The 26858-nt window shown below is 42.4% G+C and overlaps 1 protein-coding gene across 1 annotated transcript in view; it reads left to right on the top strand.

Annotated features, from left to right (window-relative positions):
* The first annotated feature begins 12391 nt into the window (after positions 1–12391).
* The window catches only part of AQP9 (aquaporin 9), a 40057-nt gene continuing 25590 nt past the window's right edge, over positions 12392–26858 (top strand). Inside the window, exon 1 of the mRNA XM_050968000.1 lies at positions 12392–12947. Within this exon, the coding sequence (XP_050823957.1) occupies positions 12846–12947 (102 nt within the window). The 5' untranslated portion in view covers positions 12392–12845. The remainder of the gene's footprint in view (positions 12948–26858) is intronic.

The raw sequence follows: 26858 nt of genomic DNA, 5'->3' as shown, positions 1-26858 counted from the left end.
TGTGAGACACCTCCCAGAGGCCAGTTGCAGCGCTGTAATCACCACGGTGTCTACATTGGCACCGCAGCCCTGTAGCCCCGGCACAGAAAGCTGAATGCCTCTCCTCGGGGTGGTTTCTTCAGAGTGCTGCATCTGTGCAGTTTCTGTGCAGTAAGTGGCTTGGCAGCATCTACACCTCAGGAGTTAACAGCACTCAAAGCTGGTTTACTGTGCACAAACTTGCCAGTGTAGACGGGGCCTTAGACCTGTGCTGTACCAGAAGCAACAACAGCGCAAATTACTGTCAGCAAGTGTGAACCATTAGAAAGTAAAACTACTCAAAAGGTGTAGGGGGCCATCAATGGTCCAGAAAGCAACTGGAATGTTTCCCTAACTGGGCCTCTGATGATCGCTCATGCAAAGAAATCCCAGGCATAATGCCAGCATAGCAGCTCTGTGCCACTACTCCTCCACTCCCAGGGAATGTTAGGGCTGAGAGGAGGTGTGGGTAGAGTAATCAGTGCTGCAAAGATCCTGGGCTGGCAAAGCAGTCCCAAAGGGACCAACCCAGCACCAGGTTGTCTTCAGGATCAGGGTGGCAGAGAGTCATTTATGTTCTCATGCTAACCATCACTCATATGTAGGACCCAGCAAATTCACAGACAAGAAAAACGCATCACAGACCATGAAATCTTTTGTGTGCTTTTACCCTATACTATACAGATTTCACAAGGGAGAACAGCATTTCTCAAACTGGAGGTCTTAACCCAAAGGGAGTTGTAAGGGGATCGCAAATTTATTTTAGGGAGTCATGGTATTGCCATCTTTACTTCTGTTCTGCCTTAAGAGCTAGGTGACACCCTGCCAGCAGCCATGCAGAAGTAAAGGTGGCAATATCATACCATGCCACCTTATTTTTGCACTGCTGCCTTCAGAGCTGGGCAGCTGGAGAGTGGCGGCTGCTTACTGAGGGCCCAGAAATGCAGGCAACAGCGCAGAAGTAAGGGTCACACTATCATACCATGCCAGCCTTACTTCTGTGCTGCTGCTGGGTGGAGCACTGCCTGCAGAGCAGGGATTCCAGCCAGTAGCCGCTGGTCTCCAGCTGCCCAGCTCTAAAGGCAGCTCTGCCGCCAGCAGCAGTGCAGAAGTAAGGGCAGCGGAACCACACTCCCCCTTCAATAACTTTGAGACCGCCTTCACAACTCCTTTTTGTGTCAGGACCCCTACAATTACAGCACCATGACATTTCAGATTTAAATAGCTGAAATCATGAAATTTATGATTTTTAAAATCCTGTGACCGTGAAATTGACCAAAATGGACCATGAATTTGGTAGGGCTCTACTCATATGTCCTGAGAGTCTAGCTCATACAGAAAATAACTAAGCAAACCTACCAAATCTTAGGCAATGTGAAGGATTTGTAGTTGGGCATTATTCTGACAGGAGTTTCATTAATATCATTATCCACTTGAGCTCCTGGTCATCTTAGATTTTGTTCACTTAAAGCCCACTAAGTATTTTATACAAAAATATGTAATAGTATTCCACTATTATTAGAAAATAACAAAGGGTATGTAAATGCTGACCCACCACTGGCATTTATAGGCATTGCTTCACCTCCATGGCTGTTGAGTTTCTTGTCTATGCCTTCATCTCCTTGGTCCTGGACTATTTCTATACCCAATGGCTTCTCCTAGACTCCCCTAGCAGCTCCAGACTGTTTATCACCACCCTTTCAGACACACAAAGGAGCCTGATTACATCACTCTGCTACTCAAACAACTCTGCTTGGTATTTGTAAACATATACAAGCTGTAAGTCATTTACCTTTTTGTATTTTACATTGTCTGTTTCTTTATAAAAATCAGTAAAAAGAATGATAAACCCCTCACGACTCTACTAGCTCCCCATTCATTTCAGGACCCAGTTGAAAACAGACCTTGTTTTCAAAGCCTTCCATAGATTGATATAAGCCTGTTTTATGGACTTCCTTCATGCCGGTGTCACCACTGTGGGTGTGAGACCCTTTTCCTCTGCAGCTCTTGCCATCTTGAATAACCTGCCTCATTAAATCTCTCTCTCATTTCAAGTCTTATCTGCAAATATCTTATCTCTTCATATTTCTCACCTGCTCCCCCTACTTTGTAATTATGTCATTTAACTCCATAAAGCTTTGGGGATTCAGTTTGCATAAAGCATTATAAAAACAATGTTGTATAGTGCTGCACTTTGTTTTCCAGGAAAATAATTTTACTTTTTTTCCTATCCTTGCACTGATTCAGTATAGGTGCATAAGAGCAGAACAAACTCATCAACCAAATTGACAGCAAAACTCTAATTCCAGGCTGTTAGTTGTAGGTAATGCTTTGTGTTGATGTACTTGCAAAGTAAGAAAGAATATAGGCTGATTGGTTTCCATTTACATTTTGGTAGTTTGAAAACAATTAACTTGGAAAATTGATCAAATATGCTTCGTAATTAGAACTGGAGAATAAATAAGGACCAAAAAGCCACTTCCACTAAGTCTATTTTCTGATCAAATTTCCACTTTAAAATTTGAACTTCATGGAGTCAATGCTTCAGCCTCAAGTGTCTCATATTAATTGCCTGGTATTTTCATTACTGGCCATGATGGCAGCAAATGCTCTTCCACAGATACTGGTATTGTAATTTATCTGCAAAAATAAATCACACATTATAGCACTTCTCCATCCCCCCCCCCCAAGTTAATTGAATCACTTCTTTAAATGTCTCCAAGCCTGATGATTTGAGAGAGGTTTATTGTTTGAAATATTTTAAGAATTCCATTCCTCAAGTTGCATGCAAAATGATCTCGATACTTACTCCAGATAAAAGTACAGTCCTAAAACTTACTACAGGGATTTTACAGAGAAATATTAATTCACTATAAAAAGATTCTACATACCAAAAAGGATCCAGTGTCTGAATATTACACATCTGTAGTGGTAATTACTTAATGAGGATTTTTAGATCTGTCATAAGTTCTACAAATACTACAAAACCATACTTATATTTTGATTTACTTTTTACACTAATGGTTTCAATATAGAATCCAAAAAAGATGGTGATGTCAATCATCAGCAATGATTCCTGACCATTGGAAGTCCAGAAACTACCAATGACAAAAACTAGATTTGATATACTATTTACTGTAAATGAGACCAATGGATCAGCTTTCAAACCTGTGATAGTGTCCATTTCATGCTGCACAGATCTATTCCTCGCTGCTGCAGTTAATCTGATTCTAAGCCTACAGTCAGGATTTTAGTCAAGCCACAAATTATTCAGTTACCTATAAACCCATAGATGGGTGCAAGCAGAAAGAGTCTGCAGGGGTTGGGGTCTGTGGTTTTGGTTTGGCCCATATTAGAAATGGGTCAGTTGCAAAGTTTGGTTTTATCTTTTTTAATCTATGGTTTAAACATAATGTTCCCAGCACAGATTTACCACTAGTCTGGTCTGCTGGGGGCTGATGTTACCCCCTATGGAATGTGCACAAGGAGTAGCCTCAACATTTGAAGGTTTCCTGAGATCTGCCTGAGGCCATAGCCGCCCATGTGGGTGTCCTCTGTCTGCCTAGCAGGCGAAGAGCTACATGCACAATCTGGCCAACTGCTGTCAGCTGAGCATCACTAAACCTCAGATAGGGATGGTGACAAAGTGCAGTGTCTTGGATCAGTGCTCTATAAAGTGTGTGCTAACATCTATGCAGTTGTGCCAGGTGTGCTTTTGGTTCCACATACTCTATGCTGAGCGACATATATAACGTACCGTCCTACTTTGAACTTCTCTTCAATTTGCTTTTTTGAATTTACTATTTGAAAAACACATCAAGCCTCAAATGGACTGACCTTTCTGCTAATGTATATCACCTAATGAACGGATGCAATTAGCTAATTCATATTGGAATATTGCACTTTCCAGTTCACATTTATCATTTCTAATTGTTCAATCTGGTTTGCCAGTTTAAATTTTTTATTATTACCCTTTAAACTAAAGGAATAAGTCTTATATCTAATTAACTGAACTTACATATTCAATTAATAGATTCATTATACCTTAATGAATATGGATACAGCACTGAGGCAACAGCAGATTGCTGTGTCGGAGTGTTCCAACCTATATATCCTGTAAAGAACATGCTATGAATCTCAGAGCAATTTTTTTCAATTAAACAAACCGGAGTGCTAAGAGCATAGCGCATATGCAAGCTAACATTTCTCTACAGCGTGAATTGGACAATTTTCTGGTCTTTGCCCTCATTCTAGCATCTGATAGATTCCCCCATGCAAAATGAACCCAAGCAGCAACACTTCTGTTTCTGGAGAGACAGAAAATTTGGGACCTCTGAAGAGAACAAAGTGGAAGGGCGACTGATTGAGAGCACCTAGAAACAGCAAGACAGGAAGCTTCTCACCTGCTAGGCGGCAGGTAATTGACTGAATGAGCTTTCAGTGGAGTGAGTGTAACACTGCTATTAGAGATGACACAAGTGAGAAGATAAAGGGGGACCATGTCACAGGATCCTAGAGCCTGGGCTCTAGCCTGAGCCTGGCTGTCTACATTGCAATTAAATAGGCCCACAGCCTGAGATCCATAAGCCCAAGTCAGCTGGCATGATCCAGCCACAAGTTGTTAATTGCTGGATAGTCCTACTAGAAGTAGGGAAGTAGAAGCACTGAGCACAAAGCAGTGCCTGGATACAAGGAGATCTTGGGGGGCGGGGATGGGGGGGTTGACCTTGGGAGTGGGCTGGCAGTGTAAAGGGAAGGTGGTTTGCAATGTAAATGGAGGAAGTTTTGTTGCCCTCCTAAAGATGCTGCCCTATCCATCTTCAAAGATTTGCTTGCCAAATGCAGCATGTTATATTGTTTTTGTGGAGATGAAAATAAGTCCTCACTTCCCTTGGGTTTTCTTAAAATAATATTTCACACTAGGAAGGCCCTTCTAGAATCTTTATTGTCTTATCCGTAGCCATAACAAGGCCCACTGTTCCTGCTACCATAAGGAATTTAGTCTTTGTAACTGGGTAAAAGGGTTTGATAATGCATCCCATTCTGATTAGGAAAATGTAGAACTTACATCATCAGAAAACTCCACTGGAAATACTTCACGGCTGTCTTGCTTTCTTCATGCAGCACAAATATATTTACAAAGAAACCTATTGCTTTCATAGCAACTCCCATTTGATCTACCTTTTGAAGTGTTTCTTCTTCAGGGGTCTGAAATTAATAAAAAAATATGGAAAGAGCCAACAATATTCTGTTCTTGCAGAGAAAGGTATGCACAACTCATGGACCTTAATTGTTCTGAAAAACAGAGAGTATGTCTGAAAATGGACAGGGAACTGGCCAGAATAAACTACTTCTCTCTACTCAATCAATCCATTCTCAAAAAAATCGCTGGCCAAATCCTGCCCTGATTTACACACCCCTCTCCCATGTGCATACAATAAGATAAAGCTAAGTGTAGTGTAACTTACAAAAGGAGCTTAGATTAGTATTATAACCAGCAGGTGTAAGGAAAAGCCATCACTAACCCAACACAGAACATTGGCATGGACACAAAAAATAGCTGTACAACTACAACATGTTTACTACACTTGCATTTTGAAACAAGAGCAGTGATACAGCAGCATTTCACTACTGCCCTCTGCTCAGCTCTTAGAGCCCTGTGAATGTGAAATGTTATCTCGGTCACACTATTTCAGCTAGATAATCTCGGAGCGCACACATTCTCAACAAATCATTGCACAGTCGTCACATACATGAGCATAGGAAGTGCCATACTGTATGCTCCTTAAAGCTATCTCAATCAATGGGATGGCTGCACGTAGCGAGATGCTGCTGGGCCCCTCTTGCTTCTGCCCCTGCTGCCCTCACAAGACCAATCAGGGGTGCCTTAAGTTGATACAATCACCCATGTATTTTATTTATAGTTCTTTCACACCACCAGCTTACTCTCTATGTGCAGGATTTTATAGCCAGACTTCACCAGCCCCTCTCAGCCTTTGGCCTTTCTCCCCCACACACAAGCCTTTATAGCCCCCAGTTAATTAGGCTAGCAGCTGTTTCTAGTTGCCAAGCAGGCAGGGCTATTCAGCCAGCCCCAGTCCATTCTGGTGTGACAAGAGGCTGATTATGCTCTTCGTGCCCAGCACCCTGTCACACACCTCTCCCCTTAGGTAACCACTAGGTTGGTCCATCCCAGGCCTCTCCTCCTTTGCCAGTGGGGTTACTCCAGGGGAGTCTCTTGCCTCCCACTGGGTGCTCCCCAGGGTCCTTCTTGCAGGTTCGTTCATCCCCCACCCACAGAACATACACTGTGTAGGGGGTGGATGGCCCCACCGCTCTGCCACCACCCACAGGTCACCACACCAATCACCTCCCCAGGTTTGGCCCCCCTGCTTCTCCCACTTTCCCTCCAGCAGGGGATCAGGGTCAGCCAAGACTTCTCCCAGGACACCAAGGGCCAAAGGTTCCTCCAACCTGTTCATTGGGGTCTGGGTCTCTTTGTCTGGGGGCTCTATTTTGGGGCACTCCTTTGGCCCCTCCTCCTCGACTCCCTTTTCTTACTCATTCGGACTCTGTTGTCTAGGGTTTTCCTCTGTTCTCTCCTGAGGACTTTGGTCCTCCCCCTTCCTGGGGTCCACTAGGGTAGGGGGCGCCCCTCCCTTCTTTGGGGTCCCTCTCTTTTTTCCTCCCAGGAGTCTCCTCCCTTTACCTCCTTTCCCTTTTGGGAACCAGTCCCCAGTACCACTGGGTACAGTAACCCCTCCACTACCCCGACCTGTTTCCAGGAAAACCTGCTCCATGCTTCCAGGGGCACCTGGTCCATTGGGCAGTGCTTCCTATCCTCATGACGTACTCAAATTTCATCGACCTCACCCCAGGGATAAGCCTGTGTGACTTTACCAGCCCCCTATGGATGAGCAAGCAGGCCGAGGCCATGTCCATTAGGGCCATCCGGGGCTTCCTCCCCACAATGGTGGCAGTCCTTGCCCCTTCCCCCACCCTCCAACGTTAGTCCAGCCGCAAAACTCGGCTAGGCCACATCCATCTCCAGGCAGTCACCCCTTTTATGTCCCAGTCATCCGCACTGCCAGCACACGAGTTGACTGGGACGACTGAGGGCTCCTCTTTCTTTCTCCCTGGCCCCTTCCCCGGTGGTGTTTCTCTGGGTTTTTTCCCCCAACTCCGGGTCCCTGCACATCCGATCCTCCTTCTGGGGTAAGTCTGCTTCCACATACTCCTCTGTTAGCTTGACTGCAGCCTCCACTGTGCTCGGCTGGTGTCATCTGACCCGGACTCACACACTTTCTGGGAGGCTCTGTAAAAACTGTTCTAGAAACACTCGGTCCATAATTTCTCCCACTGTTTGGGTATCCAGCTGCAGCCAACAAGTGGCCCAATCCGTCAGCTTCTGGTGAATGCCCAGGGCTGCAACCCCCCTGTCCACCTGACCGACTGAAATTTCTGGCAGTATTTTTATGCCGATGGGATAGGATGGCCGCCTTCACTGCCTCATAGTCTTTGGCCTGGTCATTACTGAGCATCACATAGGCCACCTGAGCCATCTCAGCCAGATAGGGAACCAGTCATAGGGCCCAGGCTGCCCTACCCCATCTGGCACCCAGGGCTACCTGCTTGAAGGTGCAGAGGAAGGCGTCCTGGTCATTGGTGGGGTTCATCTTACACAGGCCCAATCCCATCGCCATCACCCCACATGGGACTCACCAGTCTCTGTAGGAGCTGCTGCTGCTGCATGTTAGCCTGCTCCCTTATAAAGTCCTGCAGGGTTCTCTGTTGTTCCAGCAGCCAGGTGAGAAAGACCTGCCTCTCTAGCTGGTGGGATTGCTGGAAGGGTTGCAGCACCTTTTGCATCTCCTTCTGCTGCTTTGCTAGCCACTGCAGGACCTCTTCCTTCTCCGGGCCGCCATGCACTCATGCTGGCTTCATATCCCAGACAAGCCCCCATATGTAGCAAGGCACTGCTGGGCCCTTGCTGCCCTTATAAAACCAATCAGGAACACCTTAGGTCCATGCAATCACCTGTGTATTTTAATTATAATTCTTTCCCACCAGCAGCTATCTATGTACAGGGTTTTACAGCCAGACTTCACCAATAACAGGCTAGAACCACCAGCCCCTCTCAGCCTCTGCCCTTTCTCTCCCCTGCCCGCCTTTATAGCCCCCCCGGCTAATTAGGCTGGCAGCTGTTTCTAGTTGCCAAGCAGGCAGGGCTATTCAGCCAGTCCCAGTCCATGGCAGGGGGCTGATTAAGCACTGCATGCCCAAGACCCTGTCACACTGCACTTCTGTGTCTTCTAAAATGTTATCATTATGTGTTATTTCCTGAGACCTGATGGTGTGTTCAGCCTTTTACAGAACAGAGAGCTGTTGGCTTTGCCCCAAGGAGTTTACAGGACTCTCACTGCCTGCAGTGGGCTTTGAATCAGGCCCTTAAGGCTATAGCCAATGTGGAATATGCTTACAGTGTTTACTAATAGAAGTAACATGAATTCATAGGAATCTTTCAGGTTTGTCACTCCAAGGGGCTGATGTTTCTTCTCTGGACTGAGACCTTTTACTCCTCTATCTGATTCACATTAGCACTTATGCATCAGAGATCACAGCAAAGGATAGATGGAGGCAGACCAGAAAGGGAAAGAGGGTCTGCAAAAGTGTTCCTTAGGTATGCAGAGAATCAGTAATGCTGCATTTGAATCTATTCAGCTCTTCATCATAAAATAGTTGCTTTCTTTGAATGCACCAGCAATAGCAATGATTCACTTTAGAGAAAAATCCTTCAAAGATTGTGTAGTAATTTTTCTGCGAAAATGTAAGTTAGGTGAATAAACTTGCACATGGACAGGAAAAACTGCTAATGGGCATATTTGCCGCGGTGTAGCTCAACTAAAACCAACAGATTTACAGTAGGGAAGAATTTGGCCCATATAATACAAATACTGAAAGGTGCATTGTGTTGCATGTTAATAAACTTGCTCACCCTGGCTATGCTGGGTTTATCACTTACATCAATAATGATTTATGTGATACTCGGAGTACTATACTGTTAAGAACTCAGTGCTGTATATATTGTTACCCCTCAGAACTAAGCTTTGGGAGCAATATGCAGCAGCATTATTCTTTATTTCTGTAGGACAAAGCATGAGAGGGAATGTAACGAAGGTAGAACAATGCAGTCTGTATATAACCTTTCCTCATTCCTATTCTGCTTGGATATAGACATAGGGCCAAAGTACAATCTAAAGCAGATTTCACGGATGTAATGGCACAATTTATGCGGCCCCGTTCTGAGGTTACAGTATAGGTACATTCAAGAATGGATCACATTAATATTGTAGACATTCTTTCCCTTTTTTAAAAAGCTTTGGCCTCCCTGCTTTCAGTCACCTGAATTCCATTTAATGATACTTAAACTGTATATGTTACACAAATTGGAAACTCAAGTCCAGATGAAACATCATTAGCAAAAATCAATAAACTACAGGCAGGGAGTATTAGCCTCTTTGCGCTGTTCTGCACATGTGCGACCCTCTCCACCCCTTTGCAGTAATAGCAGCCTTTCCACATGAGTGATGCTCAAAGGCCAGGATTAATCACAGTCCAGAGATGCTGGTGCAGAGCAGTGGTGCTTACTGCATGGACCTGGGGAGTTACATTCCAGTTGTCAGTTTTTTAAGCTCTAAGCTACCCTGACAGTCTTGAAGGATGCTCATGTCATCTGTTTGGCAGTGCCAGTATTCCTACCATTATGACACTGCGAGCAGGGCCAAGATGGTAAACCTGAGAATGAGTGAGATTAGTAGAAAACAGTAATCATGGTGTTATCACATGACCACTGTTTAACTGGACAGTCCAGCTCTCTATGTAGTAAATGAGCAGTAACAGGAAAGGTAGATTGCATGGATTACTAATTAAGGTTTTAAATGTTTAATAACATTTCTTTTTCCTTACATTTCATGTGTTCTTTTTTTCTCCCAATGCCATCTAGATATTTGTTAGAACTGAGAGAATACTTCAACAAACCTGCTGTGATTATCACTCAGATGATAAACTGAGTTCACTACAGCTATGTCTGTGCCCTTTTGTATTGGCTTTCTGCAAAGAGTCTAGCCAATGACTTTAATGGGAGGAATATATGTGAAAACTGAAAATTGTAAGAAAATATTAAAGAATATTTGAAGAAAGCAAATTCTGATCTTTTAAATGTAGTATTGGCACTAGAAAGCGGATTCTCAGAGTTATGCTCACCTAGCTAAGGAACAAAAGCACTATGGGGAAAGCAATGTGGTCTGGAGAAAGGAGCATGGAGTTGAGAATGAGGAGCTCTTGAGTCATAATCTTGGATGTGCCACTGACTCTAACCTGTGGCTTCAGCCAACTCTCCCTCTCACAGTATTCCAGAAATGGGGCTACCAAACCTTGCACACCTGTTGTGAGGATTAATGAGGTGATCACCACACAGCCCTCTGAGCATGAAAAGGGGTATAGAAATGCAGTGCAACTCTAGAACAATGCAGCTCTTCATTGCCTCCCTACATAGGGCTGTGGCTACCTGCCACAAGCTAGGCCTGTGTTATAGAAGGAATTGCTATCAACAGTCTTCTTAATCAATTACTTTTCTTAAGTACACCACTTATGTCTCATCTTTCAAGGAGAAAACTCTATGTTCACCTCATTCTTGCTGTAATGAACATGTCCTCGGGAACCTGCTGCAATTTTTTACACAAATAATTACACAGATCTTTTTCTTTCATAGCCATAGTAAAGTTGTATCTTTTATGTGCTGTAATAACTAATATCCTGAACATGTAGCTTTGTGATGCAGTGGTGCAAAGGTGTCTCCCAAAATGTAATAAATAGGGCTATAATCACATTACACCCCAAAGCTGCACAGAACCAGAGTGATCTCTGGAATAACTCAGTTGAAGCAAATGGAGTAGACGACTCCTGAGTGAGGGAAGTGAATTTTACCATTACCCTGGTCCTGCAGAATCAGACCCTTCTTCTGGATGGGCCAGATCCAAAACCCACTGACGTTCATGGGAATGGGAATTCCCACTGATTTTAGTCGGCTTTAGGTCAGGCTCTATATTCCTGATGCTGCTAGGTGCTGCTGCTTTCTACATAGCCTTATTTACACTAGCACCTAATACACAGACACCTAACACCCCATAGGTGCAGCATGGCTGGAGACAGGAATAGCATAAACAAGATTTAGACATCTTTACCACTGGGGCATCTAACCCACTAGTGGAACTGCAGCCCACTGGGAACTGTGGGTATGCCTGCACTGCAATTAAAAACCCACGGCTGGCCCAAGTCAGCTGGTTCAGGCTAAGGGGTCTTTTATTGCAGGTTAGACATTCAGACTTAGGCTGGAACCTGAGCTCTGGGACCCTTCCCCCCGAACATCCTAGGATTGGGCTTGAGACCAAAAGTCTACATCACAGTTAAACAGCCCCTTAGCCAAGCCATTTGAGCCTGAGTCAGCTGACACAGGCCAGCCATAGGTGTCTAAATGAAGTGCAAATATATACCAGGGAGCCAAAAGCCCCCGTGTGTAGACACAGCACCAGACCCTATGCATCCCCAACTCATCATGAAGTCACCTACCAGGATTAGGCTCTGGGTATTCCTGTATTTAATACAAACAAAGCCAATGGATGAAGCAATGTGTCAACTTGTTCAACTCAATCAATCAATGTGTCAGCTGAGTCAGTGACACATCTGATAGGAACAACCAAGATGCTAATAGCTTTTTAAAGAAAAGTAGATGAGTGTTTCACTATAGAAATATTATTCCACACTGGGCCTGATTCTGTAGGGTGCTCAGAACCTTCAGCTCTCTTTCAAGTCAGTGAGAAATAAAGTCCTGAATACCTTGCAGGATCAAGCCCCTAGCCAGTTTTACTTCAACATAGGGACTACAATTAAGCTAAACATTTTAGAGGCATACAATCTTTTTCAGTGCCAGTGACAGACTATATCACACTGTTGAAAGCCACTGGACTGAAGCAGATTTCATTAGAGGCGTTTACATTATTCTGCCTCATTGCTCTCTCATTAACAGGGCTCTCTCACCACTAGAGAGTTAAGGTATTTAGCCCAAGAACTGTGTTACTATTCAGTCCGTGGATGTACAAAATCACAGCACATCTAAAGCAGCATTCTTCAATAGGCACTGAAATCGCTCTGAACTGTACAGAATGTGCCTTTTTTAAAAAAAAAAAAAAAAGAGAAAGGCTAGAGCACATTTCTTTGGCAAGCACTCACTCACTGGCACAGCCTCCTTTGCAGAAAGGTTTCAAATGGCCAACAACTGCGTAACTTTAATCCCATCTGGGAGCAAAACCAAAGACTTGCTTCCATATTTGGCAGTTTTTATAATCTCTCTCCTTCTCATCTTTTGGGGAATTAAACACACAAAAGATTACCTTGGTAAAAGGTAACCTCGGGGGAAAGACAATGATTAATCCATCCTGTGTGGAATTAGAAGAAAAAAAGTTCATCAGCTTCTGATTGTGAGGTTTCCAGTATTATCTAGTTCTGCTAATATAAATAGAAGCCAGCAAACTCAGATATCGCACAGGATGGAAAACTTATGATGAATCATCAGGTCACGCTGAGGGGATCCAGTCAATGCCTGCACAGTCAGATGATTTCACTGGCTGCACAGATGTCAAAATCTCATATTTCAATGTATAAGTAAAAGTGTCAAAGTTCAGCTGAAGCAGGGATGATTACAAAGCAAATTTGAGGGGTCTGTGTTGGAGCATAACTGGCATTACAGAGCAACAAGAGGAACCAAAAAAATGAACGGGCAAAGCAAAAGAACATTCAAGGAGAAATTTGCCTTGAAGAACAGCTTTATAAAAGAAGCCCTGTCAGAATTCCTGGGAACATTTGTCATGATAGTAAGTTTCAGCTACTTTCTTTCCTTCCCACTAATTGAATGATGGACAGTATTTGTAAGGGGACATGTGTTGCTTTTGCTTGTCTCTACAAGTAGATTGGGTCACTGACTGACAAATAGTGCACAACAGTAAATGAATTGTTTCTATTAATGGTAAGTTCGTTATTACTTCAGTCACTTGAAATAAATATGCATGACTCAAATATAGACACTAGAATATTTGTTGAATATACTTTACAATTGTCTCTTAAAAGTTTCATTTGATAGCTGTCTAGTTTTTAGTGACTTACCAACTTCTGAAAAATGTGCAGATGTGAACAATACACTTCAATAATCCTGCTTTTCAATTTTTTTTAAAAAAATCAGGAATTTCTCAGTTCTCATGCACGAGTTCTATTTGCATTGACTAATGAACCATATTGCGCATGTAGGGGATAACAGATCTCAGACTAGGTATCTTTTCACTGTGTTACACAGATTTAATCCTCTGATTCCTAGTGAACGTAATAGCTGTTGCACTGCTGAATCCTCAGGGATTTGAAAGCTTATCACATTTTGTTTGTGGCTTTTACACTATTACATTTGCTGTAACCTGCAACTATTTTCCATTTCAGGTAAATATTAGACCCCTCCATTATTTATTCACAACGGCAAAATGTTTTCCTCTTTACTTCTTGTTCAAAAAGTTTCCTGGGATCTTTGCATATTAGAAATTAGACACACAATGTAAACTTGATTTACAAAGACACACTGACATGTTAGTAATATTTTAATAGCCATAAATTAATGATTATATTGTGCTTTCCAAACACTGACTAATCCTTAGTGAGTTTGGTATTATTCTTTTTTATAGATGGGGAAACCGAGGCACAGAGCAGGTCACCAATTTACCAGAGAGGATTATCTGGGATTAGAATACTAGAGCTAATCCCCCATCCTTCCTTGTAGATGGAATTCAACTGTCTTGTGGTTTTGCTAAGTATTTTATCCAGGTGAAACTGCATCAGAAAATAAACAAAAAAAAAACCTACCAAGATCCCAAACTAAATGCAGGCATAATACTAGCATGGAAAGGTGTATTTTTTTGTCTGTAATCATGTCAATTAGATTTAAAGTATGCCATCTTCTAGAAGACTCCTGATAGTTATGTAAGTTTTGAAAATGACATTCTTTATCATACTTCAACAATCAAAGTAGGATTGTTACTGCACCGGCATGACAGTAACAATCCTACTTTGCAATTTTCTAAAACATCTATATAGTGTTATAGCAAGGTACCCAGATTCAAGAATCTCAAAGCATTTTACCAATTAAGTTTCACAATAACCCCGTAAGGAAGGAAAACATTTTACATATTAGGAAGTGTGATTACAGAGGTTATATGAGGCACGCAGGAAGTCTGTGGCAGAGCTGTGAATATAACCCAGATCACTTGACATCCAGTCCTATGTCTTAAACACATGATCCTCCCCCCTCATTAATCAGATTATGTAAGTGAAGAAAATATATTATAGTGCAGATGCTATTATTTAATGTTCTGCCATGCAAGAGTGGAAGGAAATGCAACCGTACAGTCTGTATTATAGTATAACAGGGAAATCAAACTACATAATCCTGGGGTTGGCAACATGACTAAATTTCACAACCTACTTTCCCTTTTTTTAGTTTAAAGTTGTTTCAGCCTTGAATAATGCTGAAAAGACCTACAAATAGAAAATTGGATAATTGAGCAATCAGAAAGCTGCTAAGAAACTAGGCTGATGTTTTGACTGCAAAGGATTTTCTGAAGTAAACTACAGTACAGGGTTATTGTAACAAGGCGCTTCCTTTTGTGCAGTTACTTGCCTCACGATTTAATGGGATCCCACTGCCAATAGCATCTCTCACCTCATGATTCACTTCTTTTAAAAAAAAATATTAAAACTGATTTAATTTTGAGTTGGTGAAAGGGGCATGTTTGACAACTCTGGAGACAGAAATCCACAAAGAGCAGACCAGCATCAAGGTGGACTGCAGAAGAGCTTCCCCACACTGTCCCACTGACAAGCCTTAATCCTATTCCAGAGTGAGAGTCAGACAGTTCAGTTGGTCTATTCAATCCAGAGCCTCTCTGGAGGCACAACTAATGCCAGTTGTGAGGTTTGCTTGTAGGACGTGGCTACTATATCCACCTAGAAATGGGCTAAGACCGCCTATTGATTTCTCATAGGCCACATATTGCAATGACTTTTCAAATTTTCAAAAAATAATTGCAATTACCAAATTTGGGTTTAATGGAATAATAAAAATTAAAACGATAATAATTTGGCAGTCATTTATTTCTCCTAGAAGTAGAAGACTGCATGTGTTATTACTAACCTCAGGATTCCAACCGTACTGACCCTAAGAAGATGTATCCCCCCCCTTCCGCTGCCAACACACACACACACACACACACACACACACACACACACAATGCGTTCTTATGTTACCATGTTTGAAAAGTTCACTCAAACCTGGAATATTATTTTCAAACTCTGAAAAATTCAGTGTGAAAGCCTTATAGGATTTGTTTCAGGATATTGGTAAAGTAGCAACTGGTTATGGGGCAAAACCTGCCCTTCCACCAGGGTCGCGGAGGGTTCTGCCTACAGTAGAACTGATGTGGATCCATTGAGGACAGGTCTTGAGGATGCCACACAGAGCTAGCTACTCACACACCGTGTGCCAGAGCCTGGCTTCAGAGGAGTTCACGGCACACCACAAATCCATAGGAAGCCACTGACGTAGGTGGATTTGATGGCATATAGGTCAATGACCATGGCCCCCAATATAAAATGGGTCATAGATGCTGCTGTGTAGCCTACTCCAGTTTTAGACCCCTCTGCTTTCACCACCAGTTTCCTAAGTGTTCCCCAGCACACAGTATAACTGCTCTAGTTATGCTCTAGGACCAGGATTGGAGTGGTTCGACCATACACAGGCAGTGAAAACGTTACACTTAATCAAGGCAGGAATGTCAGGCCTCATGTGTAATTTCTAAGAAACAAATTTGGACTAGTGCTGTTTCTATATTAGCAGCACAGGCAAATGTGTGCTACGAGGAGCATGCATTATGCCAAAGATTTCTGCTGGCAAATGGTTTGCTGATATCTGAACTGTTCATTTCCCCCGTTTTTATACTTGTGTTGGTGGCATTACACATAACATCTAAAGTCTCATTGTGTAGTTTAAATACATTTTTAAAGATAAAAGTCTATCTTTAACCCACCCAGTTATGGTATGTCTGCAGCATTTGCAGCACATATATAAAAATAGAGACACCTGTTTTCTTCACAGCAGGTGCAATGTCATGTGATTTTTGCACACCCAGGACATGGAAACTACAGTATAGACCAGATCGTTCCAGTTCTGGCTGACATTTGGCCCTGTTCTCATTATGGTGGCGTTTGCACCCCTCCAAAACAGGCTGTGGGTTCTGCCCCCAAATCCCAGGGACCTTCCATGGGTTTCCATGTTGCATCTGGGTCTCCCACTCACATGCATGCACCCAACCCCTGCCCCACACCAACCTCCCACACACAGAGAGCTTCCTGGCAGTGAGACTCCACTGGAGCCACATTGACAGGGCTTCTGCAGCTGCCTGCAGCCCTCGCGCTGTGGGGCTTGTGGCACATTTCATCCCAGAGTTCCATGGGGCTAGTGGGAGAGATGGCACAAGGACAGTGGCACAACAGAGTGGAGAAGCAATAGAGCAGAGCTGTGGGTTACATGATTTCCAGCTGATCTCTCATTAGGGGTCTATGTAGGGCTAGTCTGCCTCTCTCTGGTTTAAACCTTCTTTCTACATATATTTTTTTCCCTGCTGTTTTCTTACCCTGTTCTAAAGCCATGTCTGTGAAAGGGTGTCTTGCATCAGGGTAGCTTACACCAATGCAGCTACACAGAAACCAAGCTGGTGGTGATGTGCTGCTTCAGTGTAAAGTCAGACTTACTCCAGTTCACACCAGTGTAGCTCAACTGAACTGGAGCCACGAAATGCTCCAAAAGAGCCACTTCCCTCGCTTGTTCCATGAACTTAGTGTATTTTCTGTTCCATTTTCACTCTGGAGAGAATGTTCTTGTTGAAAGCAATTTCCCAGAAAACTGGCTATGGAGCAAACAACAGGCAGGTAGGGGCAGGGCCTGTTAACTTGCTAAAGTAGAGCACAAGCTTCCACTTGCAATTTCAGGGCAAGTGGGTGGCTGTTGTGCAGGCTCCCTCTACAAATAGATTGTGTGTTGTTTGCCTGTGGCCTCCTACTGATTATGGAGAACATTTCACTGTGGGTTATAGTTGGAGATGATGTTGTATATGTTTCATGGTACATCAACACTGTAACTGGGGTATGTCATTGCAGCATACGCACCCAAGCTAGCTTTAACCTAGCTAGTGTGGGTACCTGATCAGTGAAGCTGCAGCTGGACAGACTTCAACACAGGCCATTCAAGCCTGTCCAGAACCTTAGGTAATTATTCAAGCAACTAGTCTGCGCTGAAGTCCATGCTACTGTGGCTTCAGTACTGTTGGTACCCGCGCTAGCTAGATTAAAGTTAGCTTGGGTATGTATGATGCAAAATGCTGCAATCACAGACCCCAAATGCAATGCAGGTAAACCTGTAAACTTGACCTTGAAGGGGGAAGAGATGAAGACTTAGGATGGCTGCTGTCCTTCTGCACAGCTTTAGTCTGTGGTTGAAGTTGCAAGGCCTCGTTTGTAACTCCCATTGAAACGGATGGGTGTTTGTTGTGTGCATAGAGACTGATCTGTGGAGATCCGATACACCAGCTGTGTTGAAGATGCTGCCACAGGCTGAGGGAAGGTAGCAGCGGTTGTTTGACTAATGACTGAATGCCAATTTATCTTGTGGTCATCAAGATCTTTTGTCTTGTTTTCAAACTGCAAGCACTTCATTATTGTACTCACCACTTTTTTTTTCTGGTTCCTATTGTAAATAAACTCCTCTTTGAGTTTGCACCAAAATACCACATCTTGCTTTATTCCTGCCTGAAAAAACTACAAATCAATCATTGACTGCTGGTCAAGTCACAGTCAAGTCAATAAATCCATTACAATTTAGCTGACTTCATATTTTTTTTCTTCCATACTCCATACGAACTCCAGTGCACATTAAGAATGGCACGGTATTGCAGATCCACAGTAGAGAAGCCATATTTGAAGTCCTTATAAAGTGGTGTTTATTGGATAATAGCCAGTTTAAATCTTGATTATTTACTTCTGTTTATTAAATGAAAGATGTGTTTAGCCTACATTATGGAATAAGGACTTACAAATTTTATATTTTTAACAACAATGATGATTTAAGATTTGTCATGATCAAAAATCCAAAGTTTGAAGAGAGGTTAGAGTATCTATTTATAGAATGAGAGGGTTCAGTAATTTTTGTGTATTATAAGATATAAATTAAATAGATATCAGTGGCCTCTAATAGCCAGCTATCAGCTATCAATTGACAATTTCCAGAAGGCATCACGTGAATGGTTAGTTAGAAGGGATTTGAAGTAGGATGGGTTAGTCATGAGTGAGAAAAAAGCGGTTATAAATGAAAGATTAAAACGCATTTATAATTTAAATTTTGATACATCATTTACTATGGCAACACCCTTTATAACAACGTTCTATGCATTGTTGGGCTCGGGTATAGTAATACTCTGAAAAGTGGCTCTACAGCGTCACAGAGTTCTATGTAGTAGGGCCTCTGGCAATACTGTAGTACAAATAACATAATAATCATCACTCATGATTTGAACTTGACACAGTTTGGTCCTGAACTGCCAGAGCATTTTACAAGTAAAAATGTCTGAGCTTTTTCTATCTGCCAATGCCACAAATTCAACCTGGGGTGGGAAAGTTTTCTGGCTCCTGCAAACTTACCAGTAACAGATTCTGAATCTAGAATTTTGTTGGCAATTCTACTGATGACCTGCAAGCCAAATAATAATCCCTCTCTCTCTCTCTCTCAAATGTATTGAACCTGCTTGCAAACAGAAGTCAAACGTAATAAAAACATTGCTTACTTTTGTCACTAAATAGGACAGTCAGCCCAATACACATGCATCCAATTGTGTTGAGTGAGGGGGATATTTTTGCATAGTCACTTTTCTGGCCATAATCGTATTTTTATCAAAATTAGGTTTTTGCTCCAAACAGCTGTTCATATTTCACTGTAGTTTTTCTTTCCAAGTGAGCTGAATGGTTAGCAGCGGAGTGGAAGAACTGGAAGTAAGGCGAGCTAATGTTTTTCAAACCTAAAATGTTTTTCACAGCAAATAATTTTTTTTAAAGTTACAGGAAATCCTTTGTGTTTCCTGTTACCCAAAGTGCAAAATTGTGGTAGTCAGGCTTTCCAGTACATGACATTTTAATTTCAGGTGCTGCAAACAAACATTCTGTACTATGCAAAGGTTTTAAAAGAGAATTCAGTTCATCTTTGCAATACCAGCAGCCCCATCTCATTGGCTTCTGTTGATTAACACAGAGGTACCAGTAAGTAAACTGGGATACATTTTCAAAGGACAGAGGCCCAGAGTCCTTTGTGCAGATATAACTTTTGCCAGCAAAACTGGCACTGAACTGCATGCACATGGCTGAGTACTTTAGCCTCTCCCAGCCTGATTGCAAAATAATCAAAACTACATCCACAATTCAACCATATGTGCAAAATGTGGGTGCAAATTTTGCAGGCGCAAATTTGGACACTGCTCTTTTGGAAATTTGGATCATTAAGTAAGAAAATAAAAATAAATAAAATGAAGTTAAAATAAAATTTCCAAACTGTTACAAGAACCTGGAACATATAATGAGAGACAAGAAATTAACTTTCACTACAAAGTGAGTTTACACTCTTTTGCCTTCAGTACGCTCTGATTGTTAAAATCATAGAATTGTTTAGGTTAGAAGAAATTATTGTGAGACTTCTAGTTCATTCCCTTGTATAATGGCAAAGTTAATTTCTAAGCCATGCCTAAAATGGTTTATGACTGATATGGCAATTTCCTGCAATATTCTTGAAAAATCTTATTATGTTTAATTTATGTATTATTGTGGGCTGGGGTCGTATGGAACCTCTCTAGAGATGAGTGGCAGATACCAGACCTGGCAATTCTAAAAAGACTATATTGAAAATATGCCAGACAAGTGTGGAGTTCTGGAACAATAAGTGAATTTTCTGGGGAGTCCCTAGGGAAAGGTTAATGCAAATTCCCCAGCTCCAGGAGAGTATCATTATCTGCTGATTACCTGTTACAGCAGGCCAAGCTCAAAGACCTGAGCACTATAAAGAAATAGGCTGATCTGCCTAGTTTTTCTTCTGGTTCTGGATCTAAGATGTAACCATGGGGAAAACCCAGTTGTTGCTTGTGAAGGACTAAAACCTACCAGATCCCTTGGTTGGAGAAGGCTTTGATACGTTCTCTCTCTAATGCTTTTACCTTAAGAAAAAATGTGCTTGCTTAGAAGAAGCAGTGTGGTAACTTACACCTGCGGGCAATACACGGGTCATAGCCTTTGGAGAGAAAGCAAAGCACAGCCACTCGTCTGTTTAAGCAGATTGACTTGTTGGGGGTATCACACTGTAAGTCAGGGAACTGCCTGAAAAACCCCACTCAGAAGGGAGTGAGGCACAAATCTCCACCCAGAAGAAGTGACAGCAAGGAGCTGGAAGCAATTAAATGGTGCCCCAGGGTGGACGACAGAGGGAGAAAATAGGTGCAGTTGTCCTGAAACTGTGACTGCACAACACCCTCAAAAGATGAGCCAGGGAACTTAAATTCTTAATTCTGCTGGATGCTGAAAACCATAGATTTAACAAGTGCACTTATCTTGGCTCATTACAACAATTTGTAACATACCCTATCGCCTGCTGCCCATAACTGCCCCCTGCGGTCTTCTACAGCAGGTGTGAACCCCTTATACTTAATCTATTCCACCTTCTGTTTAGTTTAGGCACTCTGGTTACCTTCTTCAGACCTAAGGAAGAGCTTGTCCCTTCCACCAACAAAAGCTGGTCCTATAAGAGATTAACTCACCTAGCATGTCACACTGTTCTATTAACATTTCAAAAAAATTACACTTACAAAATGTATCCTATTTTTGAATGAAAACAAAGTTTAACCAGCTGAGGGCCATTGACCAATGGCATTGTACACACAGCATGGGGTGTGACTGTAGATGTGGGAGTATGACCAAGGCCCTGCATTCCCATTCATTTGCCAGCACCTGGAGGAAGTACATACTGGACTTTTCATGTACCACTCTCCCAGGAGCCATCAGGCCAGCTTCTGTCCTATGCAGGCACAACACCTGCAGACACTACTGCCTGGGTGATACGACTTCCCAGTCAGCATTGCTGTGGTTAAACATGCTTTTACTTTATTAAAGCTTTTACGTTTGTAAGTCGGTGCAGGAAGGAAAAGAGACAGACACCTCTCAGTACAAGAATAAATTATGAGACTTGCAAGGAAACACCAAATTAATATATTCTAGTTCTTCTCAAGAAGCTAAAAACTAATTCTTCCCTCCTTCTCCTTTCTCTGCATCCCAACCCCTGTTTGAAGCAGACACCTTCCACTCCTGCAAGGTAGGATCTTCAACCTGAACTCCTTCAGAGTGTTTTCCTTTCCTGGATTTCTAAAACCCAGTGAGAACCTGAAAATAAATTTTCACTGAAGAAATTGGTTCAAACTGGTTGTCTTGCCTAGTTTAGGACAGAAAAGCATTTCAGTATCCAGGGCTGAAGAGGACAATATTAAATTAGAAAAAAATATGAGAGAGAGTACAGACCTTTCCAGTTTCCCCGGGCAATGTAACAGTTTATTCCTCCTCTATAGAACATGCAAGAACAATAATAAAACATTTAAAACACTACTTTAAAAAATGAAGTAGGATCTATAGCTCAATATTTCTCATATATATGTTTTATTTTACAAAGAGCAATTTGAACCAGATCTTCATGTGTTTTAAAGCTTAAATGTACTCATTTCTGCCAGAGCCTATGAAATTTACAGTATATCACTGTCTCCTAGTAGTAAAGTTTTTTGCCATTAAAGAGAAACATTTTCAAAATGATAATCATTTTAGGGTTTATGTCCATACTATTTAATTACCTAAATGATCAACTTTAATTCCAAACCTTATTTTATTGGATAGTGAAAACAAATGAAGGGAAATCCATTTGAGCCTGAAAGGCTATTGATTGTGTCCCAGGAGATCTCCAGAAGAATGGATATGGCACTCTTATTGCTCCAAGTTTGATTAAATTGCAATAGCAGGACAAAACTAAATATATAACTAATCATTAAGAGCCATGTGGTTTTAAAGTAGTTACATGAATTATTTTTTTTTTTACGTAGACTACGTTTTTATTGCACCATGAAATTAGAAATGGTATCAGCCAACACACTGGAGATACTGGAAAAGATGGAGATGAAGAATCCTTTTTGCTGAAGACTTTCCAAAAAGGATAAAAAAGCTTCATAAAAATCCTGTGCCCTGAATTCTTCCAGAGCTCTGACCCTACATACTAGCTGTTTTAAAACATGCCTCTGTTGTTATGGTTTGAATTGCGATAATGCTGAGGAGCTCCAGTTATGAACTAGGCTCCATCGTGCTAGGTGCTGTACCAACACACAGCAAAAAGATGGTCCTTACCCCGAAAGATCTTACAGTTTATTATAAAAAGAGCTAATCAGGAAATCAAATGGGAAATAACGATTTAAGCAAAGCTGATTTTGCAACTGAATGGATTGTAAATGAAAGAGCACTATAAAACAGACAAAGGAAAAAACTTTTCAAGGGGATACCAACGACCTGATAATTGTGTCTCTGTCTGAAAACAGCTTAGCTAGTATTATTAACACCACCATCTAAGATTCTCGTAACTGAAGATCACAGAAAAATATTCTTTACGTTTTCAGTTTTACTTTGTGTATTTGACAGCAATTTGGGTATGATCAATTTCACTGTTTCCCCCGTAGAATCAGGTATTTAGCCAGTTTCCCTTCCTTGTGAGGATCCTTCATATAGCAATAGGAAAAAATAATCTTTTTTTCAAATGGGAAAATGTGATTGTCCCCCGGCCAATTTTTGTGGTTTTACAAACAGGCAGAGGTAGGGCCTGTAAGTTCTTTCTTTCTTTCGATTATACTGCTGTCCGTCACCGCAGTAGCTGAGCAAAGCAACTTTCATGCATGCTTGACAGCAATACAAAAAGACCCTAGTGGAGTCTCTGACCCTCCTCCCATTTCAGAATAAAAAAAACCTGTTTGGGGTATTTTTTAGGAGTGTGTGGGAGGGGCAGGGAAGTGTTAGGGTTTAAAAAAAATTTTAGTTGTTTGAATTGCATTACAGCTATATTCCTTTGAGTTTTCTTTAATTGACTAGATTTCCATGTGTCAAATGTTTGAGCAGATCGGAAATGTCCACTGTTCCTTTGTCTGCATTCATTTTAGAAAATGAAGCTTTGGAATAGATTCCACCCTTGAGACAAGAAGGTGCAGATCACACCCTGCAGCACTAGCAAGGCCTATTATGCCCCATGGAAGAGGGTCGCAGAATTAACCCATGGGAAGGGCTGTTGGTTTTCTCACTGCCCCTCTTCCTTGAGGCATCCACAGGTCAGGGACAGCTTCAGGGCTGCTCAACACTGGAAAGTTAGGTAGACCTAGCTAAGTCGCTCAGGGGTATGAAAAATTCACTCTCCTGAGAGACATAGTTAGGCTGACCTAAGTCCCAGTATAGACATGGCTAGGTGAGTGGAAGAATTCTTCCATCAACCTGCTACTGCCTCTTGGAGAGGTAAATTTAACTCAGTGACAGAAAAACCCCTTCCATCACTGTCGTAAGTGCCTACACTATAGTGTTACTGCAGTTGCATTTCTAGCCTAGACATACTCTCAGTTTCCACAAAGAACTCCACCAGAGACTGTCAAAGGCACCCACAAATTAGCACATCACCTTAGAACCTAGCTATACTTGCTCCCAGGTCAGTGACACCACTTTATGGGCTGCGCTGCTGTTAGGACCCAGGGACTAGAACACAGGTCTTCAGAGCCCAGGGCAGCTGATATTCCCACAGTGGCACTGGGAGGCCATGTGGAGGCACAGGTAGGGAGCACCGTGCAGAGTAGGTGCCGCAAAAAGCACTGCCCAAGAAACCCAGAATGACTATCTTGTGGCCCTCCGATTGGCCAAGTATTCCTACTTAGCCCTAGGAAGTTGTTGGGGCAGCCACACAGATTTTGGCCTGCTGGAACTCCAGACTTCGCTTCATCTCCTGATCTCCGACTCTGACTCCAGCCTGACTTCAACCCTGATTTCTGCCTCTCGATTCTAACCTGGTACTATCTCTGATCTCCAGTCTCTGACCCTAGCTTGACTCTGACCTTGACTCTTGTTTTCGGGACCTGGCCTTGTGATTGCTTCAACTCCTGCCAGGCAACTCCAACCTCTGGTGGGCAAACCTCAGCTGTGACCGCCTATACTGTTGTCCCTTACAACTGGTTAGACATGTTCCCCACCACAACCCAGCAGAGGGCAGTTTGCAGACATTTCAGCTGCCCATCTGATGGAATTTCTGGAATCCTATATCCTGCAGAATCCCAAACAGCTAGGGGGAAATATGGCTATTGCCTTAAGGATGTCATGTCAGACAGCTTTCCCTTAGAGATGGTCCTCCAAGCTCCCAACAGGTTCCCATGACAATCTTTCTGCTTCCACAGATTCAGGATGGATGAATCTAGGATACAGTAAGGACTCTCTCTCATGGGATAATAGGACTTTTAACCTATTGTACTGCATTGCATTCTGGGGCATCTTAGCCTCAAAGAACCAGATGCAGCTGTAAAATAATCCAGACAAATATTAAAGAGGTCCACCTTGCCTAAGAAAGAGGGGGAAGGCATGTTGCCTGCCAACAGAAAATGCCTACCAGGGGGTTACAGAGAAAGGTAGGAAGGTGGGTCTGGTGTCGGAAAGGGGCAGAGAAATCTGCACTGAAAGTTCTACTGCATTAGAGTGATCCTTGGAGCAAGCAAACGTGCGTGTCAAAGTGTGGCTGTTCTCTGAAAAGTGACTAAAATAGATGCTATTATTTTTCAATGACTTCCAGATTAAGAGTGCTTCATGGACAAGTTAAAAGATGGATTTTGTAATTGCCACCTCTGGGATCAGCCTGAGTTTGTGCTGAGTTTTCCTTTTTGTATAATATCAGCAGTTGTGAAGATTCTGGAGATCATATTCTGCTATCAGCGACACCTGTGCCACTCCATTGTAGGCTTGCACAAGTGTAACTGACTGGAGCTTAGTGCACAGTTCTGATGATGATGCGCAAGATGCAAAAGAATGCAGCTCATTGTCTAAACTGTGTTGGCTCTTTGCAGCTAACAGCGGTATAAAGCACTACAGGAAGTAGATATGACTCTGAATACACAAAAAGCAACTCTGTTGAGTAAAGAGATACCATTCTTATATATACTCTATAAGTATTGCACTTTAAAAGGACTCAGACACTGTAGCCTCTATAGAAAATATATTCCCTGTAGTTCTGGACTTAGACCTTTCGGAAAACCCTTTTTCATACCAAAGATGCTAATATTAGATACATCTTTGCAGAAATCCTGACTATCACACAGAAATCCTGACTATCACACAGATGGAGTCAGTATGCTCTCAGTCTCCCCAATGTCTGGGAAAGTTCTACAAGCTGCCAGGGACCAACAAGAATATTATGCTCAAAGGAGCCCAGTTGTTCTCCTTCCCCTGGTGTTTGTCATATTACCCAAGACAAAGGAAAAGCTTCCATGTCTGAAAAGCAAGCTCTTCTAGCAGAGAATGTGCAGACAGCCATCCCACACTCAGCCAAACTACATGTTGTTGACAACAGTAATCTTATTTGTTTTGGGACAAAAAGAGTCAGCCCTGAAGCTACAGGGGCAAATTTAAGCAGCCGAGGCTGCAGACATCTGCTGAGGAGATGAGAATCTGACAGCACAAGATAAGATAAAGGTATCTGCCCTCAATTACGCTCAGGCAACTCCCACTGATTTCAATTGTTTCAAACAGGGAGATTGCATGGGTGTAACTGAAGGCTGAACTTGGCCTAGAAACTTCCAATATTGAGTTACAATGTGATGATCCAGTCCAGTTTCAGCTCAGACTAGTGGAGATTACCAAGATATTAAATTGCTGCATATGTAATTATATTATGAGGCAGTATTTGCAGTACTTGCAAGCTTAGCTCCTGGTATGCATATAATTGACTGTGCCCATGATAGATGGTGCTCATTCACTGCGCATGGGCAAGCATTACACATACATACCGGGCAAGGCATTGAGTGCCTTAGCTACGTGTGCAAATTTTAGTTTCTGTGCCTGCTTCTGTGGGTGCAGTTAGTTGCAAGCACAAAAACAGAGGGGCTAGAGCTGAAAACTTGGGCCAGGGCATTGCTACATATTTAGAAAAGAGAGAATTTGGAACTCCCTGCCTCCCCTCATCTTTCCCACCCCAGTTGTCTCTCTCACACACACACTGGGTCACATTTTCAAGAAGGAGGTCTCTTTTTTGAGCCTGCAAAATTTGTGCCTAGCCATTCACATGAGGGATACCAACTGACTGAGCACAAAATCTGAGTGCAAACTGTACCTGCAGAAAGGTACATAGGTATCATAGCAATACTGGGAACTTTTAATTACACTTCTAAGCTGTGTCATTCACTAGGTCTTGCCTGGCACAATTTCTCAGACGTCCCCTCTACTAAGTCTGAAGAATGAGATATCTGCAGAACACATTTTACTCATCCTCTACCAGTCAACTAGTCCCATCAACTACTCCATTACACCAGTCTTGTGGTCTCAAGCTGCTTCAGTTCAGGCAT

This window comes from Gopherus flavomarginatus, chromosome 9 (assembly GCF_025201925.1).
Source record: "Gopherus flavomarginatus isolate rGopFla2 chromosome 9, rGopFla2.mat.asm, whole genome shotgun sequence".
Taxonomy (NCBI): domain Eukaryota; kingdom Metazoa; phylum Chordata; order Testudines; family Testudinidae; genus Gopherus; species Gopherus flavomarginatus.
The sequence above is the reverse complement of the archived record's forward strand: the minus strand, read 5'-3'. Positions and strand labels throughout refer to the sequence as shown.